The 17,769-nt window shown below is 40.5% G+C and overlaps 2 protein-coding genes across 2 annotated transcripts; both read left to right on the forward strand.

The window, feature by feature from the left end:
- Window positions 1-437: 437 nt before the first annotated feature.
- On the forward strand, window positions 438-10,349 carry renbp (renin binding protein). The gene is made up of 11 exons (XM_014998205.2): window positions 438-513; window positions 2,035-2,140; window positions 2,220-2,295; window positions 2,390-2,465; window positions 2,989-3,167; window positions 3,842-4,066; window positions 4,956-5,037; window positions 5,626-5,801; window positions 5,882-6,013; window positions 7,669-7,756; window positions 9,747-10,349. The coding sequence occupies exons 2-11, from the start codon at window positions 2,040-2,042 to the stop codon at window positions 9,818-9,820; spliced, it is 1,209 nt and encodes a 402-aa protein (XP_014853691.2). The 5' UTR covers window positions 438-513; window positions 2,035-2,039; the 3' UTR covers window positions 9,821-10,349.
- Window positions 10,350-10,823: 474 nt separating this feature from the next.
- On the forward strand, window positions 10,824-17,281 carry lrif1 (ligand dependent nuclear receptor interacting factor 1). The gene is made up of 3 exons (XM_014998204.2): window positions 10,824-12,519; window positions 13,192-14,746; window positions 15,492-17,281. The coding sequence occupies exons 1-3, from the start codon at window positions 12,512-12,514 to the stop codon at window positions 16,221-16,223; spliced, it is 2,295 nt and encodes a 764-aa protein (XP_014853690.2). The 5' UTR covers window positions 10,824-12,511; the 3' UTR covers window positions 16,224-17,281.
- The last annotated feature ends 488 nt before the right edge of the window (window positions 17,282-17,769 follow it).

A 17,769-nucleotide genomic window follows, 5' to 3' on the forward strand; every position in this document is an offset into this window, starting at 1 on the left:
CTAAGAGTTGCATCCAACCAAATATTTTATTTTTATATGCTTATTGTTTAGCCTCTTTTGAATATAAGAGCTTCTGGCTTGTGGGTTGACTGTTTATAATAATTTGAAAAGTGTCTTTGTGGACGTTCAAGATTTACAGCTCAGTATCCTTGACCTATGAAATCAGGAATGAGACAAAAATATAGGAGTCGCACATCAAAATAGATCAGGAGTGTCCTTCTGTTCATAATGTATCATTATAAGCAGGGGGCGCTGTGGAGTCGTCCTGATGTCCATGGTAGTTTTTAATTTTGTTGGTTTAAACGAACTGATGACCAACACACAACTTCTGAGCTTCGTAAAGAGCTGCTAGCATTCAGTTAACTAAATGTAACTAGTTCTGAATCCCCCGAGTCGGTTGGACCTGCTCGGCTCTGATTGGCTGTTTATTTTCCCTTCCTGCTGCATCATGTGACCAACACAAGTAGCGGAGCTGATCCAGAGCCGACAGGCGGACCGCTGCTGGACCTGCAGGTAAAAGCTGTTCTTTAACCTAGCTGCGTTTCGCTGCCGCCGCAACCAGAAACACAGAGAGCCAACATGTCACTTATTTATTCTCTAGGACGGATTAGGATTAGGCAGAGTTTTCTATTTGCGCTTCGAGCGGGAGAAGAATCTCTAGTCAGCGATCAGATTATCATTAGGCTTCAAATCCCATAGGATCAGTTTTTAGTTCTTAAAACTTTACATTTAAAATAGAACTGAAGATGGTGAATAAATAAAACATTTAATCTCTGACGGCATAACTTTTTAGTAGGTTGTAATAAATATACAACATTAGAATGAACATGGAGGCAGGAACTGCGCTCAGCAAAATCTGGAATAAAATGTCAGCAGTTTTTAGGTTAGAAGGTTTCATTTGTGTGTGTGTGTGTGTGTGTGAGAGAGACTGTGTGTCATTTATGCGATTCATTAAGGTATTAACTACAACAACATCAGCTCTTCTAGTGAATTTGACTGCTCTTCTAGAAGTGCATTTTTGAGGACAGACACTGATGTTGGACATGGAGGCAAAATGCACAGATGTGTTTGTTTTGGCCGCTTCACCTGTGAGCTGTGAATCATGGCTGTTTATTCTTAAACGTTTGAAAAAAACTTACCAAGACAAGAAGATCGAGAAGAAGCAGAGCCAAGATTGTAGCTTGCAGTTCCTAGGAATTGACAAAACCTAATGTTATGTCTGTTAAGCTATTCTGTTGGTTATATTTTACACAAATCAAACGGCGCTCTAACTCGCTTTCAGCACGATTTTTATTAGCCAAATATTTATTAGGTGAATACTTTTGTTGGCCAAGTCTTTTAATTCTAACCTTGGAATCATTCGAACATTAAAAAGATTCAGAGTCAAGTGACTAAAGAAAAAAAATGGAGAAAATTCAATGTGAGAAAGCGGAAATGTGGTAAATCTGAAGAAAAAAATATTTTTTTTGTAGGGGTGCACCGATTGCAGTTTTCTGGCTGATAGCCGATTAGCGATCTTTTAAAAAGCTTAACCTGCCGATTCCGATTTTGGCCGATACCAGTTTTTTTTTGTCTAAAATGTTGCTCAATATGCCAAGAATATTGTTGAGTTGGCAGCACTATTGTTAATTATAAACGTGCAGACATAACTTTGTGGGCTGGTCTGTCAGTCAAACCTTTCTCACCGGAGAACAGAAGAGGACAGAGGCTGATTCTTACACATTTGCCGAGCTAGATAAGATCAGTGGATAAGATCGGCTTAGTATGTAAAAATCAGCCGATCACCGATCTCCCAAAATTAAGGAAATCTGCACCGATAAATCGGCTGGCCGATAAGTCAGTGCACCTCTAATTTTTTGTTATTCAGCTCAAACTTATTGACATCTGCAAAAAAGTTTAACAACTAGAGGTGACCATTTTCACACTTTTGTTCTTTTGAATGTAATAAAAACGTAGAATGATGAATGAAGCGCAGTTGCAGCTGTAGAGTCGGCAGTTGGTCCTGGTTGTTGATCTCGCCATGCTGTTTGTTAGGAAGCATGTCTGTTGGGAAGCTGGAAGAGTGCCGGGAGCACATCCGGGCGCAGCTGGACGCTGTCGTGGAATTCTGGCTCAAATATTCCCACGACACAGTACACGGGTACCGTAGCTGCACATCTGCTCTACTCCTGGTCATAGTGCATTCAGTTATGGTCTCTGTGTTTCACTTCCTGTTTCAGAGGCTTCTTCACTTGCATTGGAAGGGACGGTAATGTTTATGATGAACTGAAGTATGTGTGGCTGCAGGGAAGACAGGTCAGTCTCTGCAATGGATGTTTCAATATGTTCTCCTCTCAGTGGACTTTCTTCCAGACTTAACATCTGGAATTTTTTTTTGTTTTTGTTCTAGGTATGGATGTACTGCCGTCTCTACCGTAGCGTGGATCGCTTCCGCAGGCCTGACATCCTGGAAGCAGCAAAGGCCGGTAAGTTTGAGGCTCCCGTTAGTCAAAACATTTGAAACTTTAAAACTAAAGTTGGCGGTTTGTTCTGATGTTAGGATAAACACACACACAGACACCTCTTGGTGTGATGAAGCCTTTTGTCCTGTTTTGGGCCGGGGTCTGTGACCAGTCTAGTTCAGGACAGGGGTTCTGTTTGTTCTGAGCTGCTTTCTGATAACCTCCCGCAGGACGAAGCTGGTAGGATTTTAAAGTCCGACAGTAAGCAGCTACCTGTCATGTGCCTCAGCCAATAATTGACCAGAATTAGATTGCTTCCTTTGTCCAAGCTCTCACCTCAACAACAGCATATGTCCTTTTTCTTAAAACATTTAGGAAGACAGCTAATGTCAGAGCGTTACCAATCTCTTTTAAATTCACTTTATCTGTTTAGTTTGCAATAAATGGTGTCAAAAGGCAACCTTGGCTCTATGTGATTATGTCTGAAAAGGGCATTTGATTTTTGGTGCGTCAAATCATAAACCACACTGATCTGTTTGCTTCGTAGGTGGAGAATTCCTCAGAAAGTTTGCACGTGTGTCCACCAATGGAAATCAGTGGAAATGTGCCTTTTGCTTAACAAGAGATGGCAAAGCTGTCAAGGTTCAGAGGACCATATTCAGTGAGTGTTTCTATATAATGGCCATGGACGAACTGAGCAGGGTCACTGGTGACAAGGAAATGCAGGTAGGAATAAATCTGTCAACTTGGATTACTGATGGACTTTGACTTATTTACATTTTGTCTTAAATTTCTAGGTCCGTAGCTAAATGATGCTTCACCGCTGTTTAGCTAACAGGGAATGTGAAAAAAAAACATAGCAAAATAAATCTTTAAAATTCTGCTGTTATGTCAATGAAATTTTTGCCATTAATAATTGAGAAGTGCATAAACAATGCTTATTGTTTATGCACTTCTTAAATATTTTTTTAAAAACTGGCACACCTTCTAGATTATTGTGCTATATTTTGAGAGCTCCCATCCCATTTCCAATCAGCAATACATTTTTTGGTTGCTTGAGAATAATTGTAAATGTAAATCTTCCAGAATCATAATTCAGGGCTAAACTGTAGATCCATCAGTCCCATAGACACACACAGTCAGCAGCTGCTTAGGCTCCTTAAGCCACCAGAGGGCGCCCCTGCTGCTGACAAACTTGCTAAACTTGTTTACTGTAACTGTCGTGTTTATTAGCTGATGTTATGTTCAAGTAGTTAAAACAATATGGTACCTTTAAACACCATTTATTTGGAGGCACATTCCTGATGGTTCTCACACTGTGTGTGTGTGTGTGTGTGTGTGTGTGTGTGTGTGTGTGTGTGTGTGTGTGTGTGCCCGTGCTCCGCTGTGGTGCGTTTCAGCTGGAGGCCGAGCAGATGATGGAACAGCTGATCTACTGGGTCCGGGAGGACGCGTCGGGTCTGGGAAGGCCCCAGCTACCAGGGGACGTACCGACTAACAGCATGGCGGTTCCCATGATGCTGCTGTGCCTGGTCCAGCAGCTGTCTGAAGGCCGGCCGGAGGCGGGGAAGAAGTACGCAGAACTGGGAAGTTGGTGTGTGACTGAGATTCAGCAACATATCCAGGTGTGTGTCCAGTGAACACGTTTTTCATGAAAATATGGCAAAATGTAGGATATGTAGATGTAGGATAATTCTGGTGTATTAATTGCTAAAAAGAGAAAACTTTCAACATTTATTAGAAGTATATATATAGACTTCTTTCAGAATTTAAACTTTTTTTTTTAAATTGGCATCTTATTTACTATTTTAAGCAATTTTACAAGTTTATCTTCTTATGTACTGATAGTAAACAATCTTATATTTACCATCATTTCTTCAATTTTTGCCACAGAAATTCAGATGATTAGACCATGTTTTGATATTACTGCTTTACCACAACTGGAAAAATACATGTATAAATACATGAGAACATATTTGTTCATATTTAATCAAATGATTTCTGTTTCTGCTTTCTTGCACTTTAAAATAACTGTTTTTTGGACTTCAGGGGTTTTTCCTTAGTCTAAATTTATGAAGACATATAGGTCTAAATTATAGCTAATGTGGTTTGCGTAAAACTTTCATGTTGAACTCAGATCTATTGGTCACATAAACGAAGTTATATATGCTTAATAATTTGCTTTGAGATATGATACGATTGTTAAGTTTTGCAAGAATGAGCAAGAATCATTTCTTTAAAAAACAAAAAAAATAAAAGCATCGTCTAAAAAGTTGTTTTATACAAGGACCAGACTGAAAGTGGGAGGAATCAGCTGGAGTTAAAGGAAAGATCTGCAGAAAGCCTGACGGTTTACAGACCACAGTAAAATCTGGCTGCTTGGGAAAAGTAATGAGGGTCGACTGACTTTGCACATAAGAATGTGCTTTTTATTTTACATTAGGTTAGTTATTAATTCTGGATTAGAATAAGGTTGAAGCCTTCTGTTGTTCTATTGTGTGTAATCTGGCACAGAGAGACGGGACAGCGATCCTAGAGAACGTGTCTGCGACCGGAGCAGAGCTGCCTGGATGTCTGGGCCGGCTGCAGAACCCAGGTGACACTCAGTGTTAGTGAATGTTGAAGCATAAGGCTAATTATAAGGGGGTTGTAATATAAGAGGAGTCAGATTTAAAAAAAAAAACAATGTATTACAACAACCAAAATGAGATTTTGTACATCAGTGTGTTGCGTCTGTTTATGGAATGGATGAAATGATGAGCTTAAATAAAGTACAAATACAAACCAGCTTCAAAAAAACTGTTCAAAAAGGAGCTTAATGGGAACATGTTGCATAGGATGGGTGTCTCAAAGACCAAAAATTCTACTGTTGGTACTTAAAATGTATAAATAATTGCACATTTATGGATGAGGATGTGAGGTCTAAGTGTCATAAAGTGTGGGAATAATTTAAGAGTTTATCTGGTGTGGAGAGACTGAAATGTCTGCAGGTCGATGAGTATGAGGGTCAGGAAATCACAAGGTCTTGCGTCTTCTACCTGCTCCTTTTCAAACAAGTTATGTTAAATTGCACGCAGTGGGCATGATCATTTGTCCTTTGCTTTTTGTCAGTTTGAAATAAGTTTCCTGGTTTCCAGCTGCTTGCTCAGCAGCCTCCTCTACTGTGTCTCTTGTGCCGACTCAGGCCATGCCCTGGAAGCAGGCTGGTTCCTGCTGCGGTATGCTGCCGACAACAACAACAAGGAGCTCCAGAGAACTGCTATTGAAAAGTTTGTGGAGCTTCCTTTTGAGAGTGGCTGGGATAAAGCCCATGGTGGCCTCTTCTACTTCCTGGATGTGGACGGTCACTGCCCCACTCAGGTCTGTGTGCACGCAGAAACTGCATATGAAGGTCCGTGTCCGTAGAGGCGCCAGATTGGACTGTATGTTTGTGTGAGCAGCTGGAGTGGAGCATGAAGCTGTGGTGGCCTCACAGCGAGGCGCTCGTTGCCTTCCTCATGGCCTACAGTCAGACCAGAAGCCCTGAGCTGCTGGAGAACTTCTTCAGGGTCTACGAGTACACCTTCAGTCATGTGAGTGAACCCAGCAGGGGAAGCAGCCGCAACAACAAAACCCTTTTATTTCTAATTCTGCAAGCCATATCAGACCTAAAGAACTCCATCACCATCTTTAGAACCAAAGTGGACTTTATATTTTAGGAATTTCTAGATGATACGACCCACTAAACTTTTTTTTTTCCCCCACTTTAAAGAATCTGAAGTGTGCTTTTTTTTCTTCGTCTTAGATGTTAGATGTCGATTTTTAAAGTACATTTTCTCTTTGCTAACACGAGGACAAGAGTACGACTGTTACCAGAAGCTAAAATTACGACCATGGCCGGTGGGCTTTGGAAACTAATCAAGCGCACCAAATAAAACCTTTACAAAACCATCAAATAATGGACCAAACAAAACAAACTGAAACAGATCTTATAAAGTCTGCTAAATACTAACAAATTGTACACTGCAATAGATCTACATATGCAGGAATATTTAAGATGAGCAGCTGAAGCCTGTAGTGCTGTAGATCTGGACTGCATTGGTCTTGTGATATTTAGAGGTAGAAGACGTAGAATCTGAACAGTTTTCCCCGTTAGATTCCCTTTTCTTCCACTTGGTTTAATCCATGTTGTGTAAAACATGTAAGGACACAGCTAGTTTCCCTTCTCAAGGGTTTGTCCTCTAAAAATCCTGGAATAAAACTGTCTCTATAGAGGGTTGGTCCATGTTGACTTTGTCAGAGGCAGTTTTATGAATCATGTATCATTTGGGATGGTGTTTAGAAAAAAAAAAGACCAATTCTTATTAGAAACGTTTTTTTTAGCTGCTTGTTAAATTTTGCATAAAAAACTCAAAACCAAACTAAGTGATCTGTATTCAAGGATCAGAGTAAGACGAGATAAACAGCACCACCATGTGGTTCAACTGGAAAATAACACATTTAGCTGCAGGGATTAGATAACCGAGCTGATTTGTTTGGCAAGTGAACTTAATTGTGGTTTATAAGCAGTGCTTGTAGAGATGTGATTATGAACTCCTCACATTAGAGAACATAAGATATTGTTCATATTCTTATTGTGATAATCTAAAGTTACATTTATTTAGAAAAGAAATTTCAGTTCAACTCCAATTCACAATGAATGTTGTTTCTAATCACTTCTAAGGCACCTAATTTATGTACAGAAATATATTTAACTTAATTCAATCGTACATATTCCAAGTCTATTCCAGTTCATTACTGACTTTAGAAAATGTCCTGCTGATCCTGGCTATAATACAAGAATCAGATTTTTATAACAGTCTTTTAGGTTTACCAAGTTTGGATGATTAAATTTATAGTTTTAACTTAATACACTTCAGCCAGGAAACTAATCTGATCTCCCAAACTGCATACTGATAATACTAAGTATGAAGCTTAATTTCACCCAAAAGTTCTAAGAGTAAGGATCATCAATAGCATACTAGTTTTTGCTGCATTGGGATTTTCTTTTACCTTTACTGGCCAATCATTTTGGGTTAGCAGATGAAGTTTCATATCCAAGCCTTTAACTCTGTAACTGTAAAAAAACTCAACTTGTCTTCTAATGGTGAATCAGTTCACTGGTTTTTCTTACCTCTGAAACCGTTTTAAAACTGATTTTGAATGTACAGCAAACTGACTCTCCACCCACTGGGGTGTTTGTGTCCAGTTTCCTGACTCCAAGAGCGGTGAGTGGTTTGGCTATCTGACCCAAGAAGGGAAAGTAGCTTTGGATTTTAAAGGAGGACCCTTTAAAGGTAAGCAGAAAACCCATGACATTCAAAGTCACATGTGCTGCTTAAAATACTGAGATCAGTCAGACAAGACAGTTTCCTTCTGAACATGTATTAAACACAGTATTCGTGGGCTCGGGTTTGCTGCCACTTTAAAATTGTATTAATGTGCAGGTAGTTGGCGTCACACCTCACATTTGCATAGTGGTAGTTATGGATCTGGCAAATTATAGCCCAATAACCTGAGAGCATTGTAAACCTGTTAGTGAGTAAAAATCTAGTCAGTCCGTTTTTGTACTGGAAGTAAAGGTAAGAGCAGTGAGATGAAAGACACCAATTATGTATCTGTAAGGACACTCAGAGGGGACCCGGAAATTCAACCACACAGGAGTATACATTTGATCTCTCTTCTGCTCAGAGAGAGATCAAACAGCACTGAGGAGAGAGGGGAGAAGGCTGATGATCCACAGATAGAGGGGCATCTTAGAAATTATCAGCTTAACTGACCTGTAGAGCAGTGGACGGGTGGAGCAGAGGAACAGAGGGTCTGACGACAGGGTGATGCAGGAAACCAGTGGAACAGGCTTCTGTGGAAGCAATGAAGATCTCCACAAGGAGATCCAAAACACAGCACCCAGGAACTTTGTCGATAAGGCAGAGGTCATACACTGGAGGACAGAGAGAGCAAACTTAGCTTTGAGGGACAGGCAATAATCAGTGGTCGTGAGGCAGAGCTTGGGTCAGGGCCCAGAAATATAGAATAGAAGGGATCCGTGAAGGGCTTGGCAGGAGGGGGGCGGGGGGGGTAAATCCATGGACAGAAGGGAGTCATAGAAACACTGAAGGCTTGGAAGGAACCACTGGATCTCTACCGACTCATGGCTGTCAATAATCCGGCAAGGAAGCAGAGGCTGAGGGGTGTTTAAGTAGGGCAAGGCCCAGGTGGAACAGGTAAGCAATCAGGCGTGGCAGGTGAGCTGAATGAGTGCTTAACACAGCATGGACAGGACAGGAATCATAACAGGATCAGTGGGGCAGTTTTTATTTCAATTCCCTTCAGTTTAATTAAAAGAAAATATTAATCCAGAGAAATGAAACGTTATTGTAGCTCATTTCATACAAATTTCTTAAAGGAGTTGCAGCTTTTCTTGACACAGTGCCTCCCAGTCTTTACTCAGATCAACTCTGCAGAAGCTTTTCAACTTCCTGTTACCATCTTCTTACGTTTTGCTTTTATTACAGGTTGCCTCTAAACTCGAGGGTTTTATTAAAAGCAGAAAAATACAAGATTATTATGTACCGTGTTTGATTTTAGGGCTTCTGCACAGCCTGTGCCCACATTTAATATAAGCTTTGCTTTTTTACTTGGGATTATGTTGCTGTGTGGACAGGAACAAACCACACTGTGGAAACACAACCATTTTTACAGAAATAAAACTCAGCTCCCCTGAAAGTGGAAATTAGAAGTGTCTTAAGGCAAATACATAAAGGTTAAATACTGAGTCGATCAAGAATGAATCAAAATGTATTTTGATTATTATTTTATTAAGAAATCAAGCAAAGAAAATTAGCAATGACTCCCCTGGCTAGTCCAGGGAAGTAAGGCAAGAAAAAGAGAGACATCACTATTAAATCCACAGACTTCCCCTGAAAAGGGAGTTTTCCAAAACAGTTTTGGTTTATCTTGGAGCTCAGGAATGTTCATCTCCGGTTGTATCTGGAGATGAACCGGAGATCTCCGGGCCTGAACAGTTCAGGATGGGTTCATCAGGAGCTCAGAAATACCCTGAGCTCCTGGGTATTACTCAGAAATACAGGGTATTTCTGAGCTCCTTCATCAGGAGCTCAGAAATACCCTGTATTATGTGTTTCCAGCGAGCTGCCTCCATCCTGAAGGATGCTGTTTCAAACTGGATTTCTGATTCTAGAAAACCAAACTGGTTCATGTTTTTTTTTTAAACCAGTTAAGAACATTTTCTTTCACATTATAATCTGTGTGTCGTCTCCTCTCCAGGCTTCTTCCATGTCCCTCGCTGCCTTTACATGTGTGAGAGCCTCTTGGATGATCTGCTGGGAAAACATGGCTGAATATTCAGACATCAGTGTTCAGAGAAAAGGAACTCATCTGACTTGTAGTCCAGAGTTCTGACTCAAGGCACACACACACACACACACACACACACACACACACACACACACACACACACACACAAATTGAAATTGGTCAATATTTTACATGTCTGTGTGAAATCAAAAAGAGCTACAGAAAAATGATCTACACTGTGAATTTAGGGTAAGATTCTTTTAGTACTTTGTTGCTTGGCTAAATTAACTTCCAAACACATCCATGATGGACGACGGGTACACGGTAGGCATTTGTTGTTTGTGTCACTACTGCAGCTGCTATATGTTTTTTTTTATGGAATTAATACTGTTTTTGATTGAAAAGATGACTATCAAAGTGAAGACCTCCATCATCAGAACTCTTTTGTTAAAACGTGCCTTGTTCTTTAAACGGTTTTATCTTTCCAACCTTCTCATCCTGCGTCTTAGTGGCAGTTATGGATTGACATGTCTTTTACGATCCGAAAAATACGAAATAAAATCTCGCGTTTCAGTGTTGTCCAACCGCTCATTGATTATGAATTTCCAAATGTCAAATATTTTAATCACTGAAAGAAGGTTTTTTTTCAGCAGTGACACCAAATGCAAAGACTAAAGCTGTTGTTGATTTTAAAGTGGACACAAATGCAGCGAGGCAAGGTGATGAAGTTTTTAATACAAAAATTAAGAACAAAAAAAAAAATCACAAGACAGGATGAATCTAACACTAAAGAATAACTAGACATAAGAAACATAGTAAAATTAGAGTACTAGATACAAGGAATAAATATTATGAACTAGAACCACTAAGAAGGATTGAAGCAAAGAAAAGCAGAAACACAGCTGATCTAATCAAAGAAAGACTAAGGACAGAATAAAAATGGAAGAAGAATCAATAAATCAAACCCTAAAACAATCCAAGATCCTGACAAAAGCAGTTATGTTTAACTGCATATTAATATGCCATGCATATTAATACTTGTGAGATATTTCTGTGCATTCATATTAACCCAACATTTGTTCATGTTGGGTTAATATTCAGAATTGTGAACATGGATAAATTGTTGTTTCATTTTAGAAGCAATGTGTGTGGTAAAACTTGAACATATGGTGTTACTCTTACCTATTTGGTCACATCTCTGGAATGCTTTCTGCTATAAAAAAAAGGTAAACATAGACTATTGAAAAGAGTACAATCTATTTTACTTAACAGCTATTCAGCTAAGACACAGACACAGCAAAATGCTCCTTTGACGTTTGTGTGTTCTTAGTGTTGAGGCAGTGTGAAGGAGAATAGGACTGGGACAACAGACTAAGACAAACACCGAAACAAGAAGTTATGCCCTACCTGTTTCACCAAGCCTGGGGTAACATGGATAAAATTTCATTTGCAACGTTTCTGTGACTGTCTACCCTTCAGACAGACAGGTTGTTGGTAGATTTTACACTGATACAATTATTATGAAATTGAACATATATATATTTTTTGCATTAACAAAATTAAATCAGTTATCACTTGCTACAGTTCATGACTTGCTGCTTACGAGTGCTATTACTTAATGACATACTAATCCTACCATTGCATTATGTGTAAACTGTAGTGAGACATTATCCATTCATAAATATTCACCCCTTTACAGTGACTGACCTCACTGAACAGAGGTCCTGCTTGACGATGCTGGCAGTGTCAACGTTGGTCAATACCTGACTGCTTAAATTCTATTACTTTGTACTTATTAGGTAAATAAGTAAGTCTCCTCCATTTTACAAATAATCTACTTAGCAATGTGATACACATTCTTTTCCTTTACCACTTTGCAGTCACTTGATTAATAAAAATGTATCTAAGAGAAAATAAATGTAATGTGTTTCTCAGCACATTGAGGTATTTCTCACTATAATAACACCCAAATAATCGTCATAGTCATTTCAACAAAAGTTTAAATATACTGTTGATCACACTAATATACAGTGGATTTACAGATGTACCGTCTAAGTGTATGCATAGACTAATATAAAGCTCAGATGACATAAACCTGAGTATTTATGTCATCTGCAGAAATACTGTGGTGATGCAAACGTTCCCCCAGTATTTCTTTTAAAAGATGTAAAAGTTCCATGAAATTTTGTTTATAAAATATTATTCTGTGGGTGTAACTTTGTGAAAGTTTGGAAACATCTACAGATGACCAAGCGATTTTTTTTTACCTCAAGGGGGCAGTAGTTCAAAAAAGTCATTGCCATTTCTTAATTTAATTAAATTATAAATAAAGTATTTCAGTCCCGAATGCGAATGAAATGAAACGTGGAAATTCTTCATTCAGTTCATGTGAAAAAAAGAAGAAAGAAAACTAAAAACGCAAAACAAATCATCCTAAAACTCCAGCCTGCAGGTGGCAGCAACACGCCAGCCAACTGCTCGCCTGGTTAAGGTAGTAGAAGAAAAGGAGGACCCTCAACAATTCAGTTAACTGTACTGGAAGAAAAGCCATCGGTGTTTGTTCAGATATAAGCTGTAAAGTGTCGATGAACGGGTATTTTTGATACGTCAGTGATGGATACCGTCATTAGGTGTGCTGACCTGTGATCCGCACCAAGCAGAAAGCAGGAATTAGCCTGTTCCCTGAGGCTTGCTCCTTCATTGTAAACCAGGTTTTATCAATTTAGGAGAGCGACATGGACAGGTATGTTGGAGACAACTCTTTTGCTGTTCAGTGAAAAATAAAATAACGGAAACGAAATGGCAGGAAAGAGCATTGATTTGCTCCTTTACATCATTAAAATGGCACTCAGACAGATTTAAACTTGATTAAGGGCTGATTCTTTTATAAAGTGCTAAATTATTAAGGACAAATTGAACTCTTGAAGTGAGTATTTTGAAATTGTTTCTGCCGAATCTTCATTTTAACATTAAACAACTTGCTGTCATTCATGTTACGTTCTATAATTAATTATTTCAGTGGAATGCACCATTTTGCATTACCATGGCATGTATCGCATAAAGAGCCTGTGAAACCATCACAGGCATGAGATGTACTCGAGAACTCTGGAACAAGAAACAGATCCTGAAGGTTTCTCAGAAATCCCACATATTCCATCGCCCACATCTGACAGAAAAGCTAATAAATTAATTTACACATGTATTTAATCACAGTGAGATTTTCTAAAGCTCAAAATCTACTCCTTTGGCTGCAGTTTGCCTTTACAACAATGCTTTTTAGTTGATCCGCTGATTAGAGAAGCAACAATAACTGCTGAACAGTAGAATGTTTCTTTTAGTTTAAAATGTGTAGTTATGATATTTCTGTTGTCTTTCCTCATGTGTCCGTGCTTTTTTGCAATTTTTTTGCGGGTAGGAGCAGTGTCCTCTACCAGGTAATGCCTGCTATTGGAGCCGATGGGAAGGATATTATGAAGCTGATTCCTGTCCAACGGAGCAACGGGCAGCCTCCCCCGACCCAGCAGGACGTCGGACAGTCCTACTTGACTCAGACACATGTCCAGGTAATCAATGGACAGTCGTTCCCTGCTCAGACGCCCATCCTGAGAACCACTGGACTGTCTCACCCGACCCTGACGCCTGTTCAGTTACTCAATGCACAGTTCTTCCCGACTCAGATCCCTGTCCAGTCTTTTCCCATCCAGACACCTGTCCACATAATTAATGGACAGTCCACCCCGGTGCAAATGCCTTCCCAGAGGACCGATGGACAGTCCTACCTGACTACGGCTTCTCAGAAAGTCTTTACAGTGTTTAAGCCCCTGCTTCAGAGCGCCTCTCCGCCGTTTGTTTCTCCACTGAATGTGTTGGATGGTCAAATGGACTCCTTACAAACCCAAAGTCCTCAGCAGTCCGGATCCCCTTCAGTAGGAGGCTCCAGTGAGATTCCAGCATCTGAGACATCTCCAGCACTCTGCAAGTCAGAAGTCCCAAATTTCCCTACTGAAGCACATGTCCCGAGTGTTTCCGTATCCAACCATCAGCCAGGCATCAAGGATCAGACATTTTCTCCATCGGCAAGTTTCTCTGCCAAATGCAGCTCCCCCATTGATATCTACGTGTCACCAGACAGCACAGAGAACCCAGAGGTGGCCCAAACCATTGGCTCTGCGGCCAACAAGCTGAGAGAACTGGCAGTGATGGTAAACGCTTGTGATTCGCTGTGCAAGAGTGCAGGATCAGAACCGTTCACCTGTGACACACCTTTAAAGAGAGGACCAGCCCCCAGGTTAAAACTGATTCCAAAGGCGTCGGGGAGACCTAACAGCCCAACCCGGTGGGTCATAGAGGAGATGGGTAGCCGGTTAGCCATAGACCCCTCCTTAAAGCCGCCTTCTTCTGAATCTGTCCATTTCTCCAAGAAGTATGCCATTCCCAATCAAACCCTGCTGGAAAATCCGAATCCTTGGGTGATGTATGATGGAAGGATGTTTTATGGAACCAAAGCGGGCCGCTCGTCTTCTAAACTCCCCACAGCCACACAGTCACTTCCTCCATCTTCACAACAGCCAGTCGGGTCAGCGGGATCGCTAACAAACGAAGTGATTGATCTTTGTGACGACGACTGCTCTCCGTCCTCCAACATGTCCTCCATTTGCTGTGAAGAGGAAGACCATGTGATCTTTGTGTCTTATGTTCCACCTAAGTCCAAGCCTGGCTCTGGCCTGAAGGATGGGTTGGGAAGTGGAAGCTCCAGCAGCAGGACTAATGCTATGGCTGGAAGAGACACAGGTCGGGTCCAGAGCCCCCCCATCAGCCTCAATGGTTCTGGTCCAGCAGAGCTGGTCATAGTTGAGGGTTTAAACCCAAAGTGTCTGATAGGAATCACTCAGCAGTGTCCAGATAATCTGGAGATGGACACTGAGACGGGACGCTCAGGGAGTCCCAGGAAGGAAGAACATCCTGTACAGGTGAGGTCGCTTCTGATCATGTAGCTGTCTTGATCCCAGTGGATCCTTTATGATCCAGAAAACATTTGGAAATACTGACCTGATAGTGGCTCGCTGCATTTGTTGTCTTCAGTTTAGAGTAGGGGGCTTAGAAGATGGCTTCCTATTGAAGCTTCTGATTCAAGACAGAGGTAAAGGGCTCTGTCTCGGCCAGAGCTGCTTTGGTTGATGTGAACCAGAGTAGAAATCTTGCGATTTATCACCATTGTGTGTTTGTAAGACTCTGGAATAAGTTTTGCTTTCGGGCTGCTGTGCAGGAAGAAACAAATCAGGATCAGATGCCTGGGGCGGCCATGTTGAAATGGGAACGTTGGTTCCAAGTGTTCCTGTGAAAACCTGATCACCAGCCAGACCATGCATAACAGAAAGACGAATAATTAATCAGAGCCTCAGCAAGACTTGTAACAAGTCCTGGCTTGTGCTTCCCAGAGGCAGTTTTCTCTTGTTTTTAAATATGAATCATAATATTCATCTCTATGTCCTTCTCTATCCAACCCAGCAGATTTCTCCGTTAAGTCTTTTTTTTTTTTCCTTTGTATTTGTCTTATTTTCATTTGTCAGTTTGGTAATATGTCTGCTCAAAGAAATGTCTGATAGAATAACTTAAAAGAAAAGGCAGAAAGTGTATTCATTGATATGTTGGATGTGTTAGTAGTTCATAACCGATGCCTTGTTGAATAATTGCTTTGTTTTTTCCAACCTGCAGAACTCTGAACTTCCTGATCCTGTGGGGACATCTTCATCAGCACCAGAACCCTGTCAAAAATCCGACCACCAGCTAAGAAACATATTTGGGATTACAGCTGATGTAAAAATTTGCCTTCAAAAGATTGATGAAATGCCACGTTGGTGTGTCTCAGCAAACGTGGTACAAGCAAAGTCCCAAGGTGCAGTGGACGGGGATGACCCGTCGAGAGACGTTCTAAAAGCCAAAGAGGTTTCTCTGCGCGACTTTCCCAGTCCAGATAAACTGGACATTAGCGTCCAGACTGAACGGGAGCACTCACCGTCTCCTCACTCCAGAACTCTGAGAAGTCCATGTGTCTCAAAGGAGAACTGCTGTTCCTTTTCACCTCAGGCCAAGCCTGTGTTCAGCTACGTCGAACCCATTGATGAGGACTTCCCCGACGAAAACGACCTTCCCCAGTTACAGCAGGACACGCCTGTCCATCCTCAGACGCAGACATGTGTGGAAGTCAACGCGAACACTAGGCGAATGGGGCGGACGAGGAAACGCACCATGTGTCTGTGCTGTGTCCCCCCTATTCTGCTTCCCGTTATCAAATCCGGCACCAGGTTGGAAGAGTTGGAGATGTGGATGTCAGCGACACAGCCGGCGAGTAAACGAGTAGGGCGAACGAAGGGTGTGAAGAAAACCTCCACGAGGATCGACCACCCCAGCTGTAGAGTACACAAGCCTCCCGCCGCCAGTGACTAATCCACCGTCCTTGAGGGATTAAAAAGACACGAACAGATCAGGAGACATAATGAACATCAGGCGAAGAAGCAACACAAATGACCCGTACCAATGCTGGGACACTGCAACACTACAGGGACAGACAGGAGCTTCACGTTCTACCTAGCTGAAGGAATAGTTAGTCATGTAACATCTTTGCTCCGTTTCTAAACACTCTTCTGAAATATGCAACATGTTTTTATAAACTTGGTTGTATATCTACAGGACTCTACAGATAGCTGCACTAAAAGGTTTCTAATAAGACATGTTAGTATTTTCTTGTTAATGTAGGTCTAGAGTTTGACTTTCTTATTGCCTCTAATTGTCGGAGATTATTTAGGAGTCATGCAACACTTACTAACCTCAGTAGTGTGTAGTGTGGCCAACAAGACGCCTCAATCACAGACCTAACATATTTGGGATTACAGCTGATGTAAAAATATTAATGCATTATGCATCAGTACAGATGCATAATGCATTAATATGCATCTGTACTGCATAATATTAATGCAGTAAAAATACTTTAAAGGGTACTGTGCCCCCTCTTAGAAAAAGAAATGTATAGCACTAGGTCACTACACCATGGTTTCAGCTTATTAACCACACAACCTTGAATAGGAGGAACTCTGTGTGTCTTCATTCTACTGGGGATACTGTGCTGATTCTATTTTTTTAATTATTATTTTTGAGATCTAAACACTCCTTTTCTAAGGGAATGTGGAAGTCTTCAGGTTTTTAAAGTTGTGTGTTACTGAGAAAATGGCGCGGATCAGTACTGATGCATAATGCATTAATATTCTACCAGTTGGTTCTGGTCCTATGGATTAAAGCTCCACCCAAAGTGCTTTCTGATGTTTTTATGCATGCCAGAAAAGTTCCTGCTGTGTCTAATTTATCAGTAAAATAAGAAATCTATGACAGTCTACCTCGGTTGTAACATCAGATTGCCCATCTAGTTTGTCTGTGCTGGATCTACAAAGTTAACTCTTTTTACTAACTCTTTTCTAACAACTATTAAAGTGCAAATGTTGCCATTCCAATTTATAGTAATGCTTAAAGGAAAGCACACATTTTGTGAATTCATTGTTTTTATGTTCCTACAGTAGTGTGAGTCTATTCCATTTAATTGACAAAGACAAAGTGAAAATATTTGTGTAAAATACTAGATGCCAAAACGTTACATGTAGAAAATATTAATCTACTCTCATTTAGCCCACATTTCTACATTAAGATGTTTTCATTAGTCTAACTTCCTCTTAGAACAGCCTAAATATTCCCAAGCCAATGTACATTCATATTAACATAATTTAATTGTATTTATTTATTTCAGAAACTCAATGACTAAGTGAAACACATTGTATAGATTAATTCCATAAATACTAATGTTTGTAAGCCATTTTTTAGGTTGATTGTGATTGTCTCCAGCTAATGAAAAAAACATTTAAGATTACAATATTAGCTCAGACCTTTAAACAATTTAATACATAAATGTAGGCTTAAGGAAAAGCGTGTTTCATACCCCACTCCA

This window comes from Poecilia mexicana, unplaced genomic scaffold (genome assembly GCF_051168715.1).
Source record: "Poecilia mexicana isolate PSO_F unplaced genomic scaffold, ASM5116871v1 scaffold_7, whole genome shotgun sequence".
NCBI classification, from domain to species: domain Eukaryota; kingdom Metazoa; phylum Chordata; class Actinopteri; order Cyprinodontiformes; family Poeciliidae; genus Poecilia; species Poecilia mexicana.

What these genes read in the sequence shown, in the direction of transcription:
- renbp (XM_014998205.2), top strand. Translation starts at nt 2,040, where the DNA reads ATGTCTGTTGGGAAGCTGGAAGAGTGCCGGGAGCACATCCGGGCGCAG. An exon ending in TCCCACGACACAGTACACGG is followed by an intron (nt 2,141 to 2,219) that starts GTACCGTAGCTG and finishes TTCCTGTTTCAG; the next exon opens with AGGCTTCTTCACTTGCATTG. An exon ending in ACGAGTACACCTTCAGTCAT is followed by an intron (nt 6,014 to 7,668) that starts GTGAGTGAACCC and finishes GTTTGTGTCCAG; the next exon opens with TTTCCTGACTCCAAGAGCGG.
- lrif1 (XM_014998204.2), top strand. An exon ending in AGGAAGAACATCCTGTACAG is followed by an intron (nt 14,747 to 15,491) that starts GTGAGGTCGCTT and finishes TCCAACCTGCAG; the next exon opens with AACTCTGAACTTCCTGATCC.